Source organism: Ptychodera flava, chromosome 11, assembly GCF_041260155.1.
Source record: "Ptychodera flava strain L36383 chromosome 11, AS_Pfla_20210202, whole genome shotgun sequence".
Lineage (NCBI taxonomy): Eukaryota > Metazoa > Hemichordata > Enteropneusta > Ptychoderidae > Ptychodera > Ptychodera flava.
Window position 1 is genome coordinate 29332565 of NC_091938.1, and position 19654 is coordinate 29352218.

General features: G+C 35.7%; 1 protein-coding gene across 1 annotated transcript; it reads right to left on the bottom strand.

The window, feature by feature from the left end:
- Nucleotides 1-2826: 2826 nt before the first annotated feature.
- Nucleotides 2827-14038, bottom strand: LOC139143103 (uncharacterized). The gene is made up of 11 exons (XM_070713258.1): nucleotides 13946-14038; nucleotides 13603-13700; nucleotides 11945-12050; nucleotides 11103-11230; nucleotides 10728-10817; nucleotides 10176-10242; nucleotides 7985-8070; nucleotides 7572-7701; nucleotides 7055-7096; nucleotides 6494-6685; nucleotides 2827-5471 (listed from the first exon to the last, which is right to left on the bottom strand). Exons 1-11 carry the CDS (start codon nucleotides 14021-14023, stop codon nucleotides 5382-5384), a joined length of 1107 nt encoding a protein of 368 aa, XP_070569359.1. The 5' UTR covers nucleotides 14024-14038; the 3' UTR covers nucleotides 2827-5381.
- Nucleotides 14039-19654: the final 5616 nt, after the last annotated feature.

Here is a 19654-nt window from a genome sequence, read left to right on the forward strand (position 1 = left end):
TGATTAATTAAGATTCTGCGCAATGTTTCGGTTGTTGTGAAAGGTAGTCTTTGCTTACTGTTTGCAATAAACGTTTGCAATTAATTTTGTTGATACCAATTGCAATGTTTGTCCCGTTCACCATGATTCCTAAAGCCTTAGATTCAAGTCCAAATTCAAAACTCTGATACATTACAATTTTAAGGTTGAATTAGGTCTCACCTATCAGAAGATATATCAATCATCCATTATCAGAATATCAATCATGAGAATTATCAGAAATTGCAGAATCAGTCGAAAAACTTCACTGCTATATCCAATTACCCATTTATAATTGGAGGGATTTGTTTGATTTCGTAAACATGCCAGGTGATCTGTCAAGTCTTAGTTTTACTTGTAGGATTATGGTACACTTCAGCTGCCTTGGTAATGTATTAAAGTACATACATGACTCCAAAAGTGTCCCCATGACTTGAAAGTTGTCACCGAAAAATTATGATGATTATGCGTCCTTTCGTTATAATTTAATAAAGGGATATGTGCGAGGTGATCTGCATAGTGTCAGTTATGAATAGTATTATTGTACACGCTGAAGACTTGACCAACGTAAATTGAATTCAAAGATATCTTTGACGTCAAAAGAGTCCCTGGATAATTCTTGTGATTTCACGTGAATGCTTCATTGCTTTATCCAACTACTTTTGTCCAATTGATGCAAATTGCTTAATCGAACAAGTAGCCTTAATCTTATTTTTATGTCAAACTTGAATTATTAAATAGTAGTTATAGCTACAATCCATTAACCTAGTAAGTTCTATTCCAAGCTATGATTTTGCGATGTTTGAAGTTTTAAATATCAACAAATATGACTTCAAACATTTGCATGCCTCCTTTGGCATCTCGTCATATGGTAGGTATATTTTGACAAAAGAACAATAGCCCCTCTGATAATTCTGCCTCGAGCCTTATATCAGAGCATCCTGCAAGCCTGCGTGGTGTTTATAGTAGAGCCACTCCGCTTGGGAGAGTGTCACACAATTTCTCAGTAAGATGGGCGTAATGAGTTTTGATATGCTTACTTTCAAGAAAATCCGTCATTCGAGGGCGCTCTCTACGCTTTCGCTTAATAGGGAAACGTGGAGAGCGCCTTCGAACGACGGTTTTTCAGTCTACTTTGAATATAATGGGAACTTTATGTTACACTTCATACCGTTTTTTAACTTCAGTTTGATCTTCCATCTCATATGCATCTCCTTTGATTTTCTTGCTTAATCTTCTTGAAGCTTTCCCGTTATGACGCATTACACTTCATCCAAACAGAATAAATAGATCACTTTTCTTTCAATCAACAAACTGACACCAGAGTACACATTGTATGGATATCGCCAATCCAAAAATGGCACCGTTTGTCCAGGTGACGTTTTCTTCAAACACAGCAGAAAATGTCCACAATAGGTAAGCCATAAAAATGTATCGTCCTGATAGAAAAATGATTGCATAATTTTACGGACCAATCTACTCATGTACCGATCTGTCTGTCGTCAACACCTATACGTTTTTGACGTTTTTTATATGGTTTAGGGTTTATGGTTAGAAACAGCTCTGAGACAATATGTTATCCGTTTACTATGAATTCATATTCGAAATTTATACGACATTGTGCAGTTAAAAGTAAAACCAGGATACTATATGCCAAACTGAACACAGCGTACGGTTCTTCCAAACTACACTACACGATAACATTTTGCATATAAATCTCCACTTTTTGCATTTGTTTCCTTATTTTCCATCTATTTTTGACATTGTTCTGGTGGAAAAATTGCAGATTCTTATTGTATTGCGAAAAATTATATAGAAACGCTTGGTATGTTTAATCTGTTAAATTTAGTCTGTTTTAGAGAAATGTTAACATATTATTGTTTCCACTCGATTTTCAGTCCAGATTGGAATATGCATGCATTGTGTTTGCAGAGGCTAAATATTGTTTTCTTCAATGTAATCTGGAGGGGAGAAAAAGTATACTAATCTCCTAGAGTTTTAATAATGACAATATACTCAATGGTTACTGTCGTCGTAGTGAAAATATTGATAAATAATTCGTCGATATTTCCGACGAATTAAAATGTTTTCCAATATTACGTAGGCACTGCAATGACCATTCCAAGTTTCTAATTGGAATTTTTTAGAACTTGCGACAACATTTGAAGGAATTGTCACACTGTTACACTGCAGATACTTCGCATAGTAATATGTGTACTGCCTCTTACGTATTCACAATTCACCAATACATCATTTCCTCATGGTGTAACTTACCCTACATAAATAGTTACAGGCAAATTCGTAATTACATTGTGACACGTGTGTCTGGAGGAACTAATCATGCGAGAATGGTAGGTGTTGCGTTTAATAATTTACCATGCCGTTATTATCATGTCTGCAGACCGGTTGTTGGGATTGTGATGTAAATTATTCATCTTAACCAATAGTATTGTTTTTGACATATCGCATTTGTTGAGGACGTTCAACTTTTGTCCGTCGTTCGGCATGAACGGTAGACAGTGAAAGGAAACTGTATCAAATGCCTCATTTTCATTAGTAACGTCAATGACAAAATTTATTGGCATTTCACTTTAAAGAAGCCTGGAGAGCACTTTTCACTGAGCAAATAAAGGTACTGGAGCGATAGATATTCGCTTTGAAGTTCTGAAATTAACCACGATGAAGTCTTCAAGTAAGCTCGATTGTTAAAAGTTTACTGCTTTTTTGTGGAGATGTTTGTTTTGTAGTTTGTCGATATTGCTAGTTAGGAAACAGTGTAACTCGAATAAAACAACTTTATAAAGCAAATTGTCAATGATCAAATAATTTTATTAGCACAAGGTAAAGAAGAAAGTCTAATGTGCATTATTGTAAACAAAAAGTGGGTCAGGGTTTGTTTGAAAAAAGTCCTAAGGTGGAATGCGCTTTGAGGGCAGGACTCTCAAACCTTTCCATTTTTTTATCTACTACATGTGGGGGCTCATTTTGAAGCCCTTGAATTAAGAAAGACTCTCAATGACAAGTTTTATTTTTTTTATTAAAAAATCGTAACTTTTGGGGTTTTCTTCCGTAGAATTAAGACAGGTGTAGCGACCATTTCAATTTGAAATATATGCAATTGTTGGGTAATGTGTTTCTCAAGTGCAAAACTTTGTACGGTGACCCCCATTTCCATTCTTGAGTTTGAATGAGAAAGGGTTGAAGGATTCAATGGATAAAGTTTGAGCAAAAATGAAAGTCTTTCACTTTCAAGGTGCATACGACCTTAATTCGTTCTAAGTAAAAAAATTCATAAATCACACATCATTACATTTACCATTTATGAAAGCTGCTATCTGATGAATAATATATATAATTACTGTAAAAATAGTTACTGAACATTATTAAGTACCCATTAAACACTAATTACCTTGCTAGCGATCGAATTGCTTTTTCACAATTAAACATGAATGAATACATGTAATCTATACGAAACAATGTCAGAGGGCATTAACGACAGTAATTGTATCGACGAAAGAAATTCACTTAAACATACATCAATCTTTAACTGTGTTCGTCAAAAACGCATTGCACACTTCCTATGGTACAGTTAAAGTTGTTAAGAAATTAGAACCACCTAAAGATGTTTCGTTCGAAAACTCTGTGAAGGTGGTGTCACATTTTATCGGCACATTGTTTTCAAAGCAATATATCTCATCAAAGACGACATAACACTTCTACTCGCACTGAAGATTTTCGAAAAGCAGAGAGTCTGACGTTTAGTACTACAGCAAAGTTTTTCTCAAAGCATGAAAGAAATATAAATTCTAGGTACTAAACACCAGTTTATGTAATGTTATATTTCATTTGAAACAGGCGCTTTATAATTTGGAAAAACAGTAGTCTTATTTGGAATTCCCATTCTTTGAGGTAGAACTCGCCTCGGGGACTGATATTCGGACTCTCAAACTTTCACAATACTTTTCTGATATATACCACTCATTGGGGTTCATTTGAAAGTCGACTTGGTGCCGTACGTTGTGAGTTCAAACCCGTTTGAAACCATCGTATTTAAAGCGCATGGAGTAGGAAAACTAAAACAAAGTGTTTTTCTTAAAGCATGAAAGAGATACAAATTTTAGGTACAAAAAACAGTTTATGAAATGTTATATTTCATTTGTAACAGGAGCTTTTATTATTTAAAAAGTAGGCTTCTTTGGAATTTCCATTCTTTAAGGTAGAACGCGCCTCGGGGACAGATATTCAGACTCTCAAACTTTCACAATTTTTTTTTCTGACAAATACCACTCGTAGGGTTCATTTTAAAGTGCATGGTGTAAGGAAACTTTTTACCGGCTTAGTTTTTCAAAATTGGAAAATTTCATTTTTCTCCACAGAGTTAACACAGGGATGGCGGCGATTTGGGATTTTAAATAAAGGTAAATCTTGGGTTATTTATTTCTCTAGTAGCAAACTTTGCACTGTGATCCCCGATTTTCATTCTTCATTTTGTAAGAGAATGGTTGAAAGATTCCTTAAGGAAAGTTTAAGCAAAAGTTTAAGTCTTTCACTTTCGAGGCGCAGACTACCTTAAGGGCAGGAATCTAAAGATGTACTTTCAAAGAAGTGATTAAAGTCATAAAAGGTCCAATAAAAATTTATGTTATTCCCACTCTTAGTATCGTGCTGAAGACTAAAAATACCGTTTGCACATATTCGCATAAATTATACTTGTTTCTCAACAAACTGCTTGTCATAAAAACAGGTAAATCCTACCGATATATCAGTCAGAGATAAACTGAGTACTGAAAAATGAATGCACATATTAAAAAACTCAACATCATGTCAACACAACTTCAACACTTTTTACACCCTACTATGTTGATTACGCAAAATAAAAAACGTTGTTTTTTTTCGGTTAAGTGACACTTAAGGTTGAAAACATTTTTTACTCAATGTTGTCCGAGACTTATTTATACTGTAAAACGTAAAGTATGTATTCAACATGTTTCGAAAATTCGGAAATAATGTCCCTGACTTGAGCGTTTTTTTCCAGGGTAGGTCGGGTTACCAGAAACACGCATATACTTTCCTGATTGGCTTTGGAACGTTACAACATATATCTCCTAGTTTAGCAATTTATGCTTTTTTGTTCCTTCCAAATAGCGTGATATTACGTTTTCGAATTCACAGCGGTCTCGAAAACAACAAATCAAATAAGAAATAAATTCACAATTCACCTATAACGAGTAGATCTCTTTCCAGAAATAACTGTACCGTGAACGACTTTGGCAGTTGCAAATCCAAGTATATGATCCACGTTGTGTTAACTACGGTCAGTGGACTGTCGTGCATAATATTTGCTCTGTATGATATCATATAATTTACATGCCCTCCTGCAATGTTCCAGTGTTACTGTGAACTGCGACGCGTTGTCTTAGAGTACAGTGTTTTAACCGGTTCCTCGTAGTTACCTTGAAACAGAAAAGGGTAAAAAGAGAAGATATTTCAGAAAAAATGATCTGATAAGTCACCAATTTGGTGCGAATACTTGAGATTGTATGCTCACATAATACACAGACATGACTTTCTCCGCACCAAAGAAACAGCGAGTGAAGGAAAATAAAAGCCTCTACATGTTTTATGGACTGAAATCGGTAAGCTAACATAAAGCCCCAATAGGTGCAAATGTTTGGCAAACCGATCTCAAAATATCCTTAGTTTTCCAAGCGTTTTCTTTGACTAAGACCCATTAGAGACTAAATAGTGTATAACGCTGCCATGACTGTCAAAAGTGGTATGTAAATTCAGAGGTTATAACATCAATGTAGATTTCCCGCCATTTTCAAAAACTAATCATATGACAGAGATTACAATGACAAAATGTTGGCCATCGTGTGTTGTGCATACAAGTAAATTGCATCATGCTTGTGTCTGGTATGATCACGATGGGTATGTGCAGAAAATACTCTTTTTTTGTATTTTCCTGTGGTGGCGCCATTTTATGGGTGCGGCAACCATTTATTATTAATATTAAGCATGCTAAAACACGTAGGCATGGTCCGAATTAGCGATCAGTGATACTTCAATAAACGTCCTTCAATTAACACATTTACACGAACCAACTTTGGTTTGGAAATAAAAGCATGAAAATAATGCATAAAATTAGCAGCTATTGGGGCTGTAAAGGTAAATGGTATCGTCCCTTTCTTGTATTTCTATCTATGGTACTTGAAAGCCATAACTGAAAAGCTTGGTCGATAATGAGCACGTGATCTCTTCAAAATAATACTCAGTAATGAGGTTTTTAGAATTGCTCGTATATTCATTCACTCTGTGACAATCCAGTGTGTTGTGAATACACGCATGCAAGCTACACATTCAAGATAAAGAAAGCGATATATAGACTGTAACTAGGTAAATGAAGAGCCATTGAGCCACGAAGAGCTTTCAGTCACGGAGTCACCTTCTTAATCATTTAATTTGCTGAATTTACCTGACGACTTTCTGCTTTACTTTTCGGTGCTGCTAACCGACTTTCTGAGCGATGGCGCTCTCTATCTTTAAGATTTCTCATCATTTCCTTCTGAATCTGCAATCGCTGATTGTCCTCGGTTTCGAAGTCTTCCAATGCCCGTTTGCTGTCTTCGTCGACGTCAAAGTAACGAGTCCTTAGGACAATTAGTAGCTGCGGATAATTTAGGAAAGGCTTTTGTCAACCACTACTGTGCTGTTCGACAACGTCAGGGATATGCAAATGGCGCAAGTTTAGTTTAAACATATACAGAACTTCATTGAAAGACAAACATACATTGAAGGAGAAAAACTACCTTGTGCTCTGAGTAACTTCAAGTTGGCCGATACAACAAACGCATGGTTGGGAGACTATTTTCAAATCTGTTCCATGTAGTCAAGAATTTACTACTTTCGATTGCAATGATATAGCTGAACTCTCTCGTAATTTGAGAAGCACTTTGATAGCGTCAAAATAAGAAAATTGTTGACGGTCATCGAAATTTTTCTGTTGCGTAAATATATTGAACAGCAAATTGCTTACCTCTTCGTTGGCGAGCACAAAACCGAGAAAAACCATACCACCCTGGAATAAAGAAACAATATTACAGTGGAATAATTACAAAAATGAGTGCACACATACAAATGCTTATTGATAACCAGATGACTTTTTATAAACACGAAGGTAAACAGACATAAAAAACAATAAAATGAATAAATAAATAAACAAAGTATGTAATGGTTCTTATGTAATAGGCTTAAAGTGTTATATTTAAGGAGAGCTTATGTTTTGCTCAACTCGTAATAAGTAGAGGTGTCCTTCGCCGGAACTGATGTTATTCGCTTTCAGAGCAGGATTGGTTTTCTAGTATCCCACACACTACGCAAACATTATTCTTAAATAGGAGAGGCGTTTAGTGAATGCACTCGTTAGAGCATCACTGGGAATGACTGCTCGAAAGATGTTCATTTAGAGCTCGTGTGACTGGGGTTGGCATTTTGTCGAATTAGTTTCATAAATTGAAGTATATATTACTGCCTGATAACAGTTAATTTCTCACCTCTAAGAAAATACAGCATGCTAAGACATAGGTGGAATATATCGAGTGGTCTGTCATTCCCACAACAACATTCAAAACTCTCGTCAAGATAAAAATAAAATGAAGTAAAATTGCCGATTCCAGCTTCTCACTTGAATGCAAAGAGCAACAAGGTTAGAATATTAGCGCAGTAAAAGTTTGAATGATAAAATATGATAAAATAAAAATAAAAGAAAATCAGCAAATTAACAGACTTGTCGGCGAAATAATGTCTGTTGTAATCCATGTACTAAACAGCAACAAAGATTCTATCGGGAATCACACATATAACTAGAAAAACTTTTCATTACGTTAGTATAACGATACACACAAATGCCGACTAAATCGATCGTAAATGTAAACGCAAGAGTAAGCAAGGCGAAATATTGACATACCATAATATCTTCTCTTCAGGCCCTTTTAGAACTTTGATCAGTTGAGTCAATAATGTGTAATCTAGACGATATAATAGTACCGTTACCTGCAATGTAGACAAAACCATCAGCAGTGCAAAACCCTGGATGTGTGTCAAAAAATAGGAGTGATGACATTTTTCAGTACATGTAAAATATAAAATGTCTCTTTGGCGATCAATTACAGGTATATAATTATTGGAAAAATTAAGGCAAATCGCCAGGACGGCTGGGGCGACCGTTTACTTAAAACTGCAACTATAAAAACACCTACTCGCCTATAAAAACACCTACTCCAAAGCAGGCCTTACATACACTGAACACCGAGGGTGTCTTATGTATCACATTGCCTTTCGAATGCACGCTTGATACCTGTTCTAAATGTTTTTATGATGTTAGTCTTTACTTTTAAGTGTATTCATTGGCTTGCTTTCGGTTATTGTTCAAAAATGATCTCACTCTACGTTGCCTGTCGAAAATTGCGGTCGGCTGATCAGTTCAAAATTTGTCCGCTGCAATCGTGCACAAAGACACATGGAGATCGTTCGTTCAGTGTAGAAGCTCCAATTCTCTGGACCAGTCTTTCATTAGATATTCGGCGTTCTCCTAACCAGTCGACTTTTAAAACCAATGTTTAAATTTTCCTTTTTAATCTGCTTTTTAGACTCAGGTTTTCAGTGGTTTTTTCCAATTATATAACAATTACTTTTTGTGATGTGTTAATGTTATTTCAATTTCCTTGATCACTTTTATTGTCTGTTATTATTATATGTGAATATGTACCATTAAAAGGAGTATTTAAAAGATGTCTCTGAAAACTAGCAGTTTAAAATTACAACACCCGGGCCGTTTTAATGGCGAACTTATTTGCCAGATATAAAAAACATCTTAAAGCACAGCTTACATGATCAGTTATCTTATGTTTGTTCAGCTGGCGCCTTCCCTTTACTTGGGCACTGATCGTCAACGACATTTTTTTGAACCAAAGAACCTTTAGGAACGTTAGTACAAAAATTTAAAGGGTTACTTAAGGTAGAATGGGTTTTTTTTGGGGGGGGAGGGGTGAGGGGGCGATATTCGGAGTCTCAAAATTTTCCAATTCTTTTCTCATCTACCACTTTTGGGGGCTCGTTTTGAGGCCTCTTGAGTAAAAAAAGCTTTAATTGTCTTAGTCTTTTGACCCCCAATTTTTATTCTTGATTTTAAAAGTGAATGGTTTAAAGATTACTTGAGGAAAATGTGACCAAAGGTTTAAGTATTTCACTTTCGAGGCGAATACTACCTTAAATTTGGGGACATGTAAGGAACCTAGTGGACTATTTGGTAAATGATATCACTTCAATTCCGCGAGATTAAACTGTCAAACTCCACCCACACATAGGTCGAACGTCGGACTTTAATAACTTTCAATGTCTGTCCAGGAAATAGTACCCGGCTAATCGCATGACCATCATACAAAGTTATAAAGTCAACAGCTATTGTAACACACCTCATCCGCAGTATGTGTTCGAATTTGAAAATTGATAGTCACGTGGGATGCGTTCTTTTTGTGCTGATCCGCGTAAATGACGTCATCAGGCATCATTTGTTGGAACTGCTGCCCGACACGCATCAGTTCAAAAAAAATGATGCCCACTGACGTCAAAAACGATATTGGCGATGCGCGAACCGGAGTGTAAATAAAGATGTCGTCTGCGGCCGATCAAAACGACAGCCGATAAAGTCCTAGGTTTATTCTACTTTCTGAAGAAGAACTGAATTCTCTTATTTCCAACAAGGACTCGAAACAGACAAAAACGATAATCAAAGATGCATTGAACGTTTTGCAGAAGTATTGTTATCCTGTTGAGAAAAACTTATTCTTGCCGAACCACTCCAATATATTGCAAGCGACAAGTTTTGTGTAAGGTACATTCTTACGCATGACTGCGGATGAGGTGTGTTATAGAACAAATATTGACAATGAGGGCAACAGCGTACGTCTTTAACCCCTCGGGCCTGTGCGAGTCACCTCCAAAACAGGCTGTTTCCCTCGGCTTTTTTGCCTCGGGAAACAGTCTGGTTTTGGTGGTGATTCACAGTTCTTCAGGGTAGCACTTTTCAATCATAGCCTATGGTAAGCAATTTGATGAGAAGAAGGAAAACGTTTCTATGACGGTAGTCAGACACGTACCAACGCTACTAGCAACGCCGCAACATCGATGAAAACAAAGAGACGGGAAGGGTGCGTTGTAAGGCAACTGTTGGAGAAATGAAATAAGTCATGAAAACATGGCATGGACACTTTCTACAGTTAAGATAATGTGAATATTGACGATACAGATTACCACAAATGACTTCAGAGACGTGTACATTTAGAAGCATTAACGCACTATTCAAAAACGACTCGAGGAAATCCGCAGATTATATGATAAGATATTTCTATAACATTAAACATGATTCATGAGCGGGATTTTATTCTCAATTATACCAGAAAAAAGAATCTAGCTTGACAAACGAAGTGGGTAATCGTAAGTGTAGACGGATGTCGTGAACTAATCTGGTTCCAGTAAAGTTTGTATTTTAGTAAGGGCAGTTATTACTTTGAGATTACATAAACCATCTAGGCCTAAAATAAGCTTATTTCGGCGAAAAAGTATTCTGTCACGAATGGTCATTATTCCTCTGTATTGCACCAGAAATTGTTATTGATTCTCAAACACATCTTCTGATATTTGAGAAATACCTGTGCTGTTCTGGAGGCCCTTGAAACCAGTTATTAATGAGTAAGATTGGTGCCCATGGTAAAACCCATCCGCTAAGGACGTAGAACAGTCTGAAATCAAAATGTATATTTCTGGGTAACAAAATGTGAACGTTGCAAAAGGATACGTTCTTAATATCAATACAGGGGTAAAGTTTACACATCCAAAGAGCAGATTACAAGCAGTATGTGTATGCTAGGAACTGACGTAAAATGTTTCCCACAGGCCAATAGGACATGCGATTGCGTTTTACTGACATAATCATTTCACATGTTTTGGATACGTCAAGTTGTCAAGAGATGGCATTGAAACGAATTTACAAAAGTACATTACAAAAAGTACAAGAGGGCAATTACCTTGCACGTCCATGACGATATACATAGTAAGTTAGTCGTAGGAAGAATAGGAAACTTAAATTCATCAACCAGAGAGCATTACTGAGTAAAACACCATGACTGAAGAGTGTCATCAGACGACAGGTTTCCTTTGTCCGAAAGAAAATTAATAGTAAGCGACATAAATGTGGCGACGATCGATAATGAGTGTACGCTTAGTTATGCCGCCTAAACGTAACCTTCTGTTATTAAATGCTGAATAAGGTTCAATCGGGCGGACCATTTCACTTGAATGCAGATCCATTGTTTCTGCGTTTCCAAAATTTACATTCCGTCGGCAAACTATGAATTGCCGATGGTGGGTTCGATGGGTCTTTGCGACTCATGCGAACGCACATAGTCTCAAGGTGCTATCTATGTTAATTTAGTTTGCGTCCAGAAAATGAAAGACTTAAACTTTCACTCAAACTTTTCAAGAGCAAATTTTCAAGCATTCTCTTCCCAAATCGAAAATTTAGGTCAGAAACAATTTATCCAATGTAACCAATATTTGGAAGTAAAATTGCCGCAATCCCTGTGTTATCTTAATTGGGGAAATAAAATTTCCGATATTCACAAAACTAAACATGTGAAAATCTCATTTACTCTAAAAGCATCAAAATGAGCCTCTAGTAGTAGACCAAAGAATACTATCTTAGCGATGTATACATGGTTTGTACATAATGAGCGGTGCAACAAATCGTATTCAATGAGACAAACATCAAAGAATGATGACCCGGCTTTCGCGAATTTGCAGATTTTTGCAATATGTCGATGAAAATGGCCCTAAATACGGGAGGACTTATTGACTTGCATTGAATTACCTTATGCTCGGCTATGTTCAGGCGTGTGTCAATAAGAACCAAGACTGGGAAGACGCTCAGGGATAGAATGACATGAGACAATACGATATAGAAGTCTGACGTCAGCCTGCAAGCACAGAATAAAATGCAACGTTCAGATCTAATGTGCATCTACCTCATATTGCAGGAAATGAAGCTTTTACTTCACACATCGGTACTACCTCTGATAGTGATACAGGATATACTGAGTCGATAATGAGGTACCATGATAACGGGAAATATGGCGAGACAACGGTGAATGTTTTGTGCTTTGACCGTGGTCATTTGATCTGGTTCCACGGTAAAACCGGTTTAATAATTCAGTTGATTAGTCTCAACGGTGTGTCGATTCAAAGTAGGGTTCCTTTATCAGTCGCTCGAATGGTTTTGTTTTCCCACATGTTTAGTTTGATGGTTGCCATTGTTCATCAAAAAGAGACGCTTGAATCGTTACGCTGTGGTCTGACTATTGTACGGTTAATTGCTTAGACCTTTCGTGTTCGTTTGACTCCTCGTGTTGGATTTTTGCCTGAACGAGGATGTCTTTTATATTATTATTTCTTTTATATGCTATGATCGTTTTACTGGAAAAACTGTGGCGATTGTTTGATCACCGTCTAAATTGAAATCTATATTTAAGTAAATGTCTAACATGGATTGTTATCACCTGTGTTTCCAGAATGTTTTGTACACTGAATGAAGGCCCTTTGATAGAATGGAAATTTTTGAAAATCAAGCGACCCCCTCTGTGCTGTTTGAAAAAATGCATGACGCTTTCCCTATGTAATTTTCCAATTTCAGGTGAAATTAGAAATATTTTGCAATTTTGATAGCCACAATGTAATACGAATTCAAACAGTAGATACCTATTTTGTAATCAACAAATTGAAATACCTTTTTAGGTTGGGATTAAAATTTTTCACGTTATTTTTATTGTCTCAAGAAAATGTCAACTTTGATGACTCAAGTGGTTGCCATGGAAACATGAACATAAATTGAACACCACATTTGTGATCGGCTAGTTCAAACACCGTTCTGTTGTAATTTCAAATACCATTTGAAGAGAATTTTGATTTTGATTGTAGAGACCATTACCATGAAAACAGGTGATCATAAACTGGCTCTTACATTTGCAATTGAAAACGTCCAATACCTTTATGCTGTAAAATTGATGAAAATTAAAATTCTTATTATCATCAATATCAGAAAATGTAATTTTGAGGCACAAGCTTGTTCCCATGGAAACATACGTTAGCAAATTGGATGCCACATTAGCAATAAGAAAATTCAACATAGCTTTATGCTAATTTTATGAGATCCAACTTCGTTTATCATGATTTTCAGACAATTGCAATTTGGTAATGCTGCCTTGGTAACGTCTGCCCACAAAATTGACGGAATTTTTGATATCAGCTCTCCATAAAAATCAAACCTACTATTGTTTAAATATCAAGGCTTGACCCTATCGTAAATTATTCATCGACTCTATCGATACTGTTGTCCTGATCTCTACTATCTGCTCATATCTACTTGTGATGATTCACTTTAAATTCGAACACTAAGCTCTCGGTGGATGCACTTCACATAGTCAAAACTTTCTATTCCAGTCAAAAAAACGCATTACAGAAAAAGGCACGTACCTTGCCAAGCAAACCACTAGAAAGCTTATACCCATGAATAACACCGACAGGATGCAGCATATGGTCAACACGGTATCTGCAGCGGTTTGATGAACTGGCTGTGTTGAAAAAAATGCAGAAAATTCACCCACCGCACAATTCATTTAGATGTATGCACCTTGATTCAGTTTGGTTGCAATTAATCTCCTATGGGGACTTGCCATGGTAGATGAAAATTAGGTCACGTTATACGGTTTTGATGGAAAATGGCATACCCCTCGATGTAAAAGGGGATTTCTAGTTTAATTCTGCTTGAACAGAAAGAAGGCCTCTGAGAAAACAAATTTCTGCTCTTATTACTAACCTTCGGTTCCTTTCCTATGGTTATAATCGCTACAAGGTTGCCCAGAAGATTACAGAGATATTCAACGTAGCCCCACATCCTGTTTCCAAGTCGCCTAATGCCCACATCTAGCAGTCCTTCATTGTTCTAATGAAACGCATCAGATAATAGAATTCTTGTTGCTAAGCGAGCACAATAGATTATTGATGCGCAAGAGCGGCAGAGCGTGACGGCAAGAATGTACTTCAGATCTGATCACGCTTGCTCGTTAAAACAGTGTGAAACTAATATTGTGCACGGAGAAAGATGCAAATATCACGCTTTTTGACCCTGTGAACCACTTGTTTGTATAGCCTGTCGAAATGTGTTGAGAAGAGCGACACGCTTACGTGTATTAATTGACTGCTGCATGATGGTTCACTTCGGCTGTTCGACAAGTTGTAGCGTGGCATAAACCGAACGGACACGTAAATGGAAAATTTTCCATACTTGAAAGTGTGTTAGTTTGCTTCTTTACATTCAAACCGATTGCCAATATATATGCGTAGACAAACTTGCTAGGCGTGTCTGTATCAAATTTATACATAATGTAAACGATCAGACAAACATTGACATAACTCGTAATTGTATAGTCACGCTCTTGGGCAAATTGTTACTTTTTAATTTTCAAATAAATTTGTATTATATACAGTTTACTGTAAGACATTTCTGTAAATTGAAGATCTTTCGCCTGTTATAAAAATATTAGAAATATGACGTTATTTAAAGCTGTCTGAATGACTCTTTGCGGCCATTTCGTAAATGTAGCAGTCAATGATACGTTCCCGTCTCGTTGTTAATTAAACTTAGAATGCGCCCCGGTTACAGATAATCATACTGTCAAAATTATCCACTACTTTCTGGTCTACCACTTATTGTTGCAAATTTTAAAGCTCCTTGACTAAGAAAAATGAGTGTCTTGGTATGGCGGCCATTTTTAATTTCAAATATCGATAAATGTAATTGTCTTGCTTTAAATTACGGCGTGTGTTAATTTGCAGTGCATTAATTTTACAGTATTGTCAGTGAAAGTATTGTCGATTAGTGCATGTTTGCTAATTAAATGCTGCATTTTTAATAATACAGTGACCATTCACATTCATTCAAAATGAAACTTTTGAGGATACAACTTTCTGTGCAGTGGATCCGAGCAATCTTATGTTTAATATAATGATTCCCGGTCGTTCAAAAACTCATTAGTAAAACTAGTATCTTTTGTGTATGAGTTCAGGTATTACCAGACACGAACTGAAAATGCTCACGTGTTTCAATATATACTGCAGGTGTCTGTGAATTTAAGTGTTTGCTATATATTTGGCACTACATTGAAAGTGTTATGATAAACATCATGATCAATATTCACCACAAATTATTTCCCAAGGTCATTAAGTATATAAATATATAATTAGCTGGATAAAAATATACATTTCTTCGACTGCTGTCATTGTATCACCACTTAAAAATTGCAAATTGTCTTTGGAAAAGTCCTTGAAGCTGTATTTGCCAAACTGTGACAGCTCATAACATATTCAAATTATGAATTAGCTGACATGAAAATGCAAAATATCTTTCATTTATACAGCATAATTGTTTTACCAATACATTTCGCAAGTTTCATAGATCTTTTTAAGAGTCTTTCCGGATTTATATCCCAAATTTGGAAAGTTAGTTAAATATGCAATGACATTTAATATTGTTTTATCCTAGCATTATCAATATACATAGCATATTTCCCGAACTTTTATCAAGTTAATTAAGGTATATATTTACCTAATTAGGAAAGTCCATAAAAATATGCACATTTGGAATTGCTTCATGACTTTCAATAATGTTGTAACATAGTATCTTCCGTATACATAGCAAGTTTTGTCAACTTTTGCAAAGTCAATCAATATATATTACCTTAATTAGGAAAGTTCATTAAATTGTAAATCAGGAATTGGTTTTAAGTGAAAATGCAAAATGACATTCAATAATGTTTTGATTTACATTAATTAACTAATTAAATGCACATAGCATGTTTGCCGACTTTGGTCAAGTCAATCAATTATATGACCCAAATTAGAAAGGTTCATTTAATATGCAAATTAGGAACTGGCCGAAATAAAAATGCCTGATGACTTTCAGTGATGTTAAATCAAAGTATCTTCAGTATACATACCAAGTTTCGTCAATTTTCACGGAGTCAATTTTGATATATCCTTAATTAGTAAAGTTACCGTTAATCAAATATGCAATTTACCAAAAAAATTTCACGTTACATCTTAATATCTTTTTTGGCCGATAAAGCATTGCGTGATCAACATTTGTAGCAAATGTCATCAAATTCTGTGAAGCCGTTCTCATTGTATGTCTGGTTAACTAAAATCTAATTAGTTTTTGCCATTCTCAAACAAATTCTTTATTTACGATTTGATTCTGATCTGATGAGCTGTCTCTGAGATATCGGGCCCACAGACAGACGGACGGACACACAGACACACAGACATCGCTGCGACATAATCCAGTGTGTTTGAACACGTGAGCTAAAAATGGCGCTGTGTAACTGAATTATTTGGTTCTATTCTGTGACGCCCACGTTCCTGATCACAGTTCGCCGTTCTCTGAGGACATGTCCTCACGATGGTGTTTCATAGAAAAACACAAACCGACTCTTAGAATTCCACGATATTGGCGAGGCTTTCAAGACGCCCTCTTATTGTTCTCAAGCTACCTACATGAATTCAATAACCGAAGATGAAATACGGCTCGCTTCACATCAATATCTTTGGTCACAACAATTAATTTCACTAATGTATGTGGATTGATTATTATTTTATGATGCGATAGCTCACAGAACACTGAATAAGAACTCTTGCACTAGTTGATTGCACTACAGGTACAGCGATGGTGAAAAAGCAGGGTCGGTATCTTCGCTGTAAAGAGTTTTTGTTATGGGTTCTCTGCTTGTGCGATATTCTGGTTGTTCAGGTGGAAGGTAAGTAAAATTAAACTTTCATGTTTTTCTCGAATATCTGCCTTCGTTTAGCCAAGGAAGGAAAACGAGTGCATTTAGAAACGTATCAACTTGCATCAAAGACGAGTGGTGAGACGGTCTATGCGCAGTGAGTTTATTCCAAGCACAGAGTAGAATAATGTAAGGGACACATTAATTATATGTGAATGAACTCTTTATTTCTGCAATATACATGTAATTTACTCAATACAGTCGGTTATGTATTTTAGGTATCGCTCGTTCACATTTCCCTGAGACATTTAACGCTGAAGAGTGATAAAGAAAAAAAATAATGTATTTGCTTGACAAATTAGTAGGTGTACACGTCCTGCAATATATGTTGATTCTTTTTCTCGAATAATCGAATTTTGCCTGTGATGACTAAGCAAAAACTAAAGTAGCGAAACTCAAAATACAAGAGCGGGTACTTTAAACTATTTATATTTAAACTATATATATATGAACTACTTTTATAATGATATCCAAACGCCGTAAGAGAACATTTGCCATTATCATGGTACTGTTAGCGTGCCAAATGAAATATTCTTTAGTAAAACACACGAGTGTGATATTAAAATTAAATTCTTGACGGCTTTCAATGTCCTCTCTTACCAAAGTTAACATGTCAGTGAGTCAAAAGAATTTTCTTTTCCGTAATAAAATCTTGCATAGCACACCAGACTGACTCAAATAATTTCCGAATGGTTCCTATTTTGACCTAAAGCATTTGTCCCTTGAATATAAGGAATTTTCTGCAAACAAATGAGCTCGGAACAACATTAAAGTGTATATTTTCTGAAAGGCTAGCTACTTTGAAATGCCGTAATTTGTGTGATATGGTGATATGTATAATATTTTTACACAGGGTTCAGGAGTAGACTATAATTTCAATAACCCTCTAAAGATTGGTTTTTTGCTTTCCCTGTACAAACACTGCAGTGTTTCCTGTCAAAATTTGTACCAAGACTAGAGATCAGTCGCCAGTCGGAAAATCGTCACACCGTAGAAAATGATCTATAGCCTACAAGAAAAAACGCAGACAGACTTCTCAAGATTGACACAACAGCTTTTGAGCTAGAAACTTTGGACAAGACACACTGCAGAGCTTGTACTGGGAAAGTAAATCCCTATATGCTTTGCATTTTGCATAATCATATAATTGATTCAAATAGTCTATGTACTATATACCATCAAGGGCACGTTGTGGATATTTACATATAAACTAACACTACAGTAATTTGGTTGTTCTAAATGACAGCAGTATTTTTGACAGAAAAGCGTATTGCGATTTGGTAAAGAGTGATAAATCAATCAATTTTACAGACTTCATCACCGCAAACACATGCTACGACTATTAAGCAAATACAAATTGAAACCGTAGTTTGTCAATATGCCACAATGGCGCTCATACATGACATGTTTTCTAACAATAATCTGCACACATTTTGAAATTATTTGAGGAAACTTTTACATTGAAATATTAACGCAATCTGCGTGAGAAGAAATATAAGATCTGGAAATTGATTCCTCAGTATACCGAAAAAGAATAGAGAAATTCCATGTTTCGCACGCTAATACCGAAAGATATATATATATATATATATATATATATATATATATATATATATATATATATATATATATATATATATATATATATATATATATATGAAAACTTGACAAAGGACCATAGTTTTATGGCAATCAAAATGACCAGCAGCTCTGTCACTTCGTAGATTATCTTTCACTGTGTAAAGCTATTGTTTCTGAATTTGACAACTTTGTCTTTCGTTTTATGTCTACCAGCAACTGTTTTACAGCTCAAACTATCTGTAACGAAATTTAAACCATTCCTTGTCTACGTGAAGAATAAAAATAAGGGGACACAGTGCAAAATTTGGTACTAGACAAACAAATCACTCAATATTTGCCCACACTTGAATTCAAAATGGCCACCTTCTCTGTTAATACTATGAAAAGTTCAATTTTCACAAAACTAAGCAGGTTGAAACTTTAGTTACTCCATGAGCCTCAAAATGAGTTCCAACAAGTGGTAGATCAAAGGGTATGAGGCGCATTCCATCTTAAACATTTTAAAATATTGCTGTTTTGCTTATGAATGCAACGGAAATTTAGCAATCGATAGTGCACTTTGGTAAACCAATTGGTTTTAAAATCAGATAAGCTTGTCAAAATAATGCCAAATTGCATCATTCCACGTATTTTGTGACTGCACCAGTTTGGAGACAGGTCATTTAAATAGAGTATTTTGAGCTTTATGAAAGGAAACAATTTTGGTAGATTACGGTTAAGACTTGATTACTATATTCACGTTTGGACAACGCACATGAGGTCTCCTTGAGGGTCAAGAAAAATAACATGAACGGATAAATTGGATTTGAGACATACAAGCCAAAAATTAACTTAGTAATAAAAGTACATGTATTGAAGATAATCCCTCTATGATGCTGGGGAAAATTGATTTTTTTCCTGATAGTATCTTTTTTCAAAAATATCTTGCAATGTGTACTGAAAAATATTGAGATTGATGTTATGTTTCTTATTTCTGGGATTACACTGGACAATGACAGACAAAACATTCCTTCGAGTCCCGGCTGTAGGGTACCTCTGTAGTTATTGAAACTTAATATCACCATTTACCATTCTTGCTATTGCTCGACCATTAAATCGTTGAA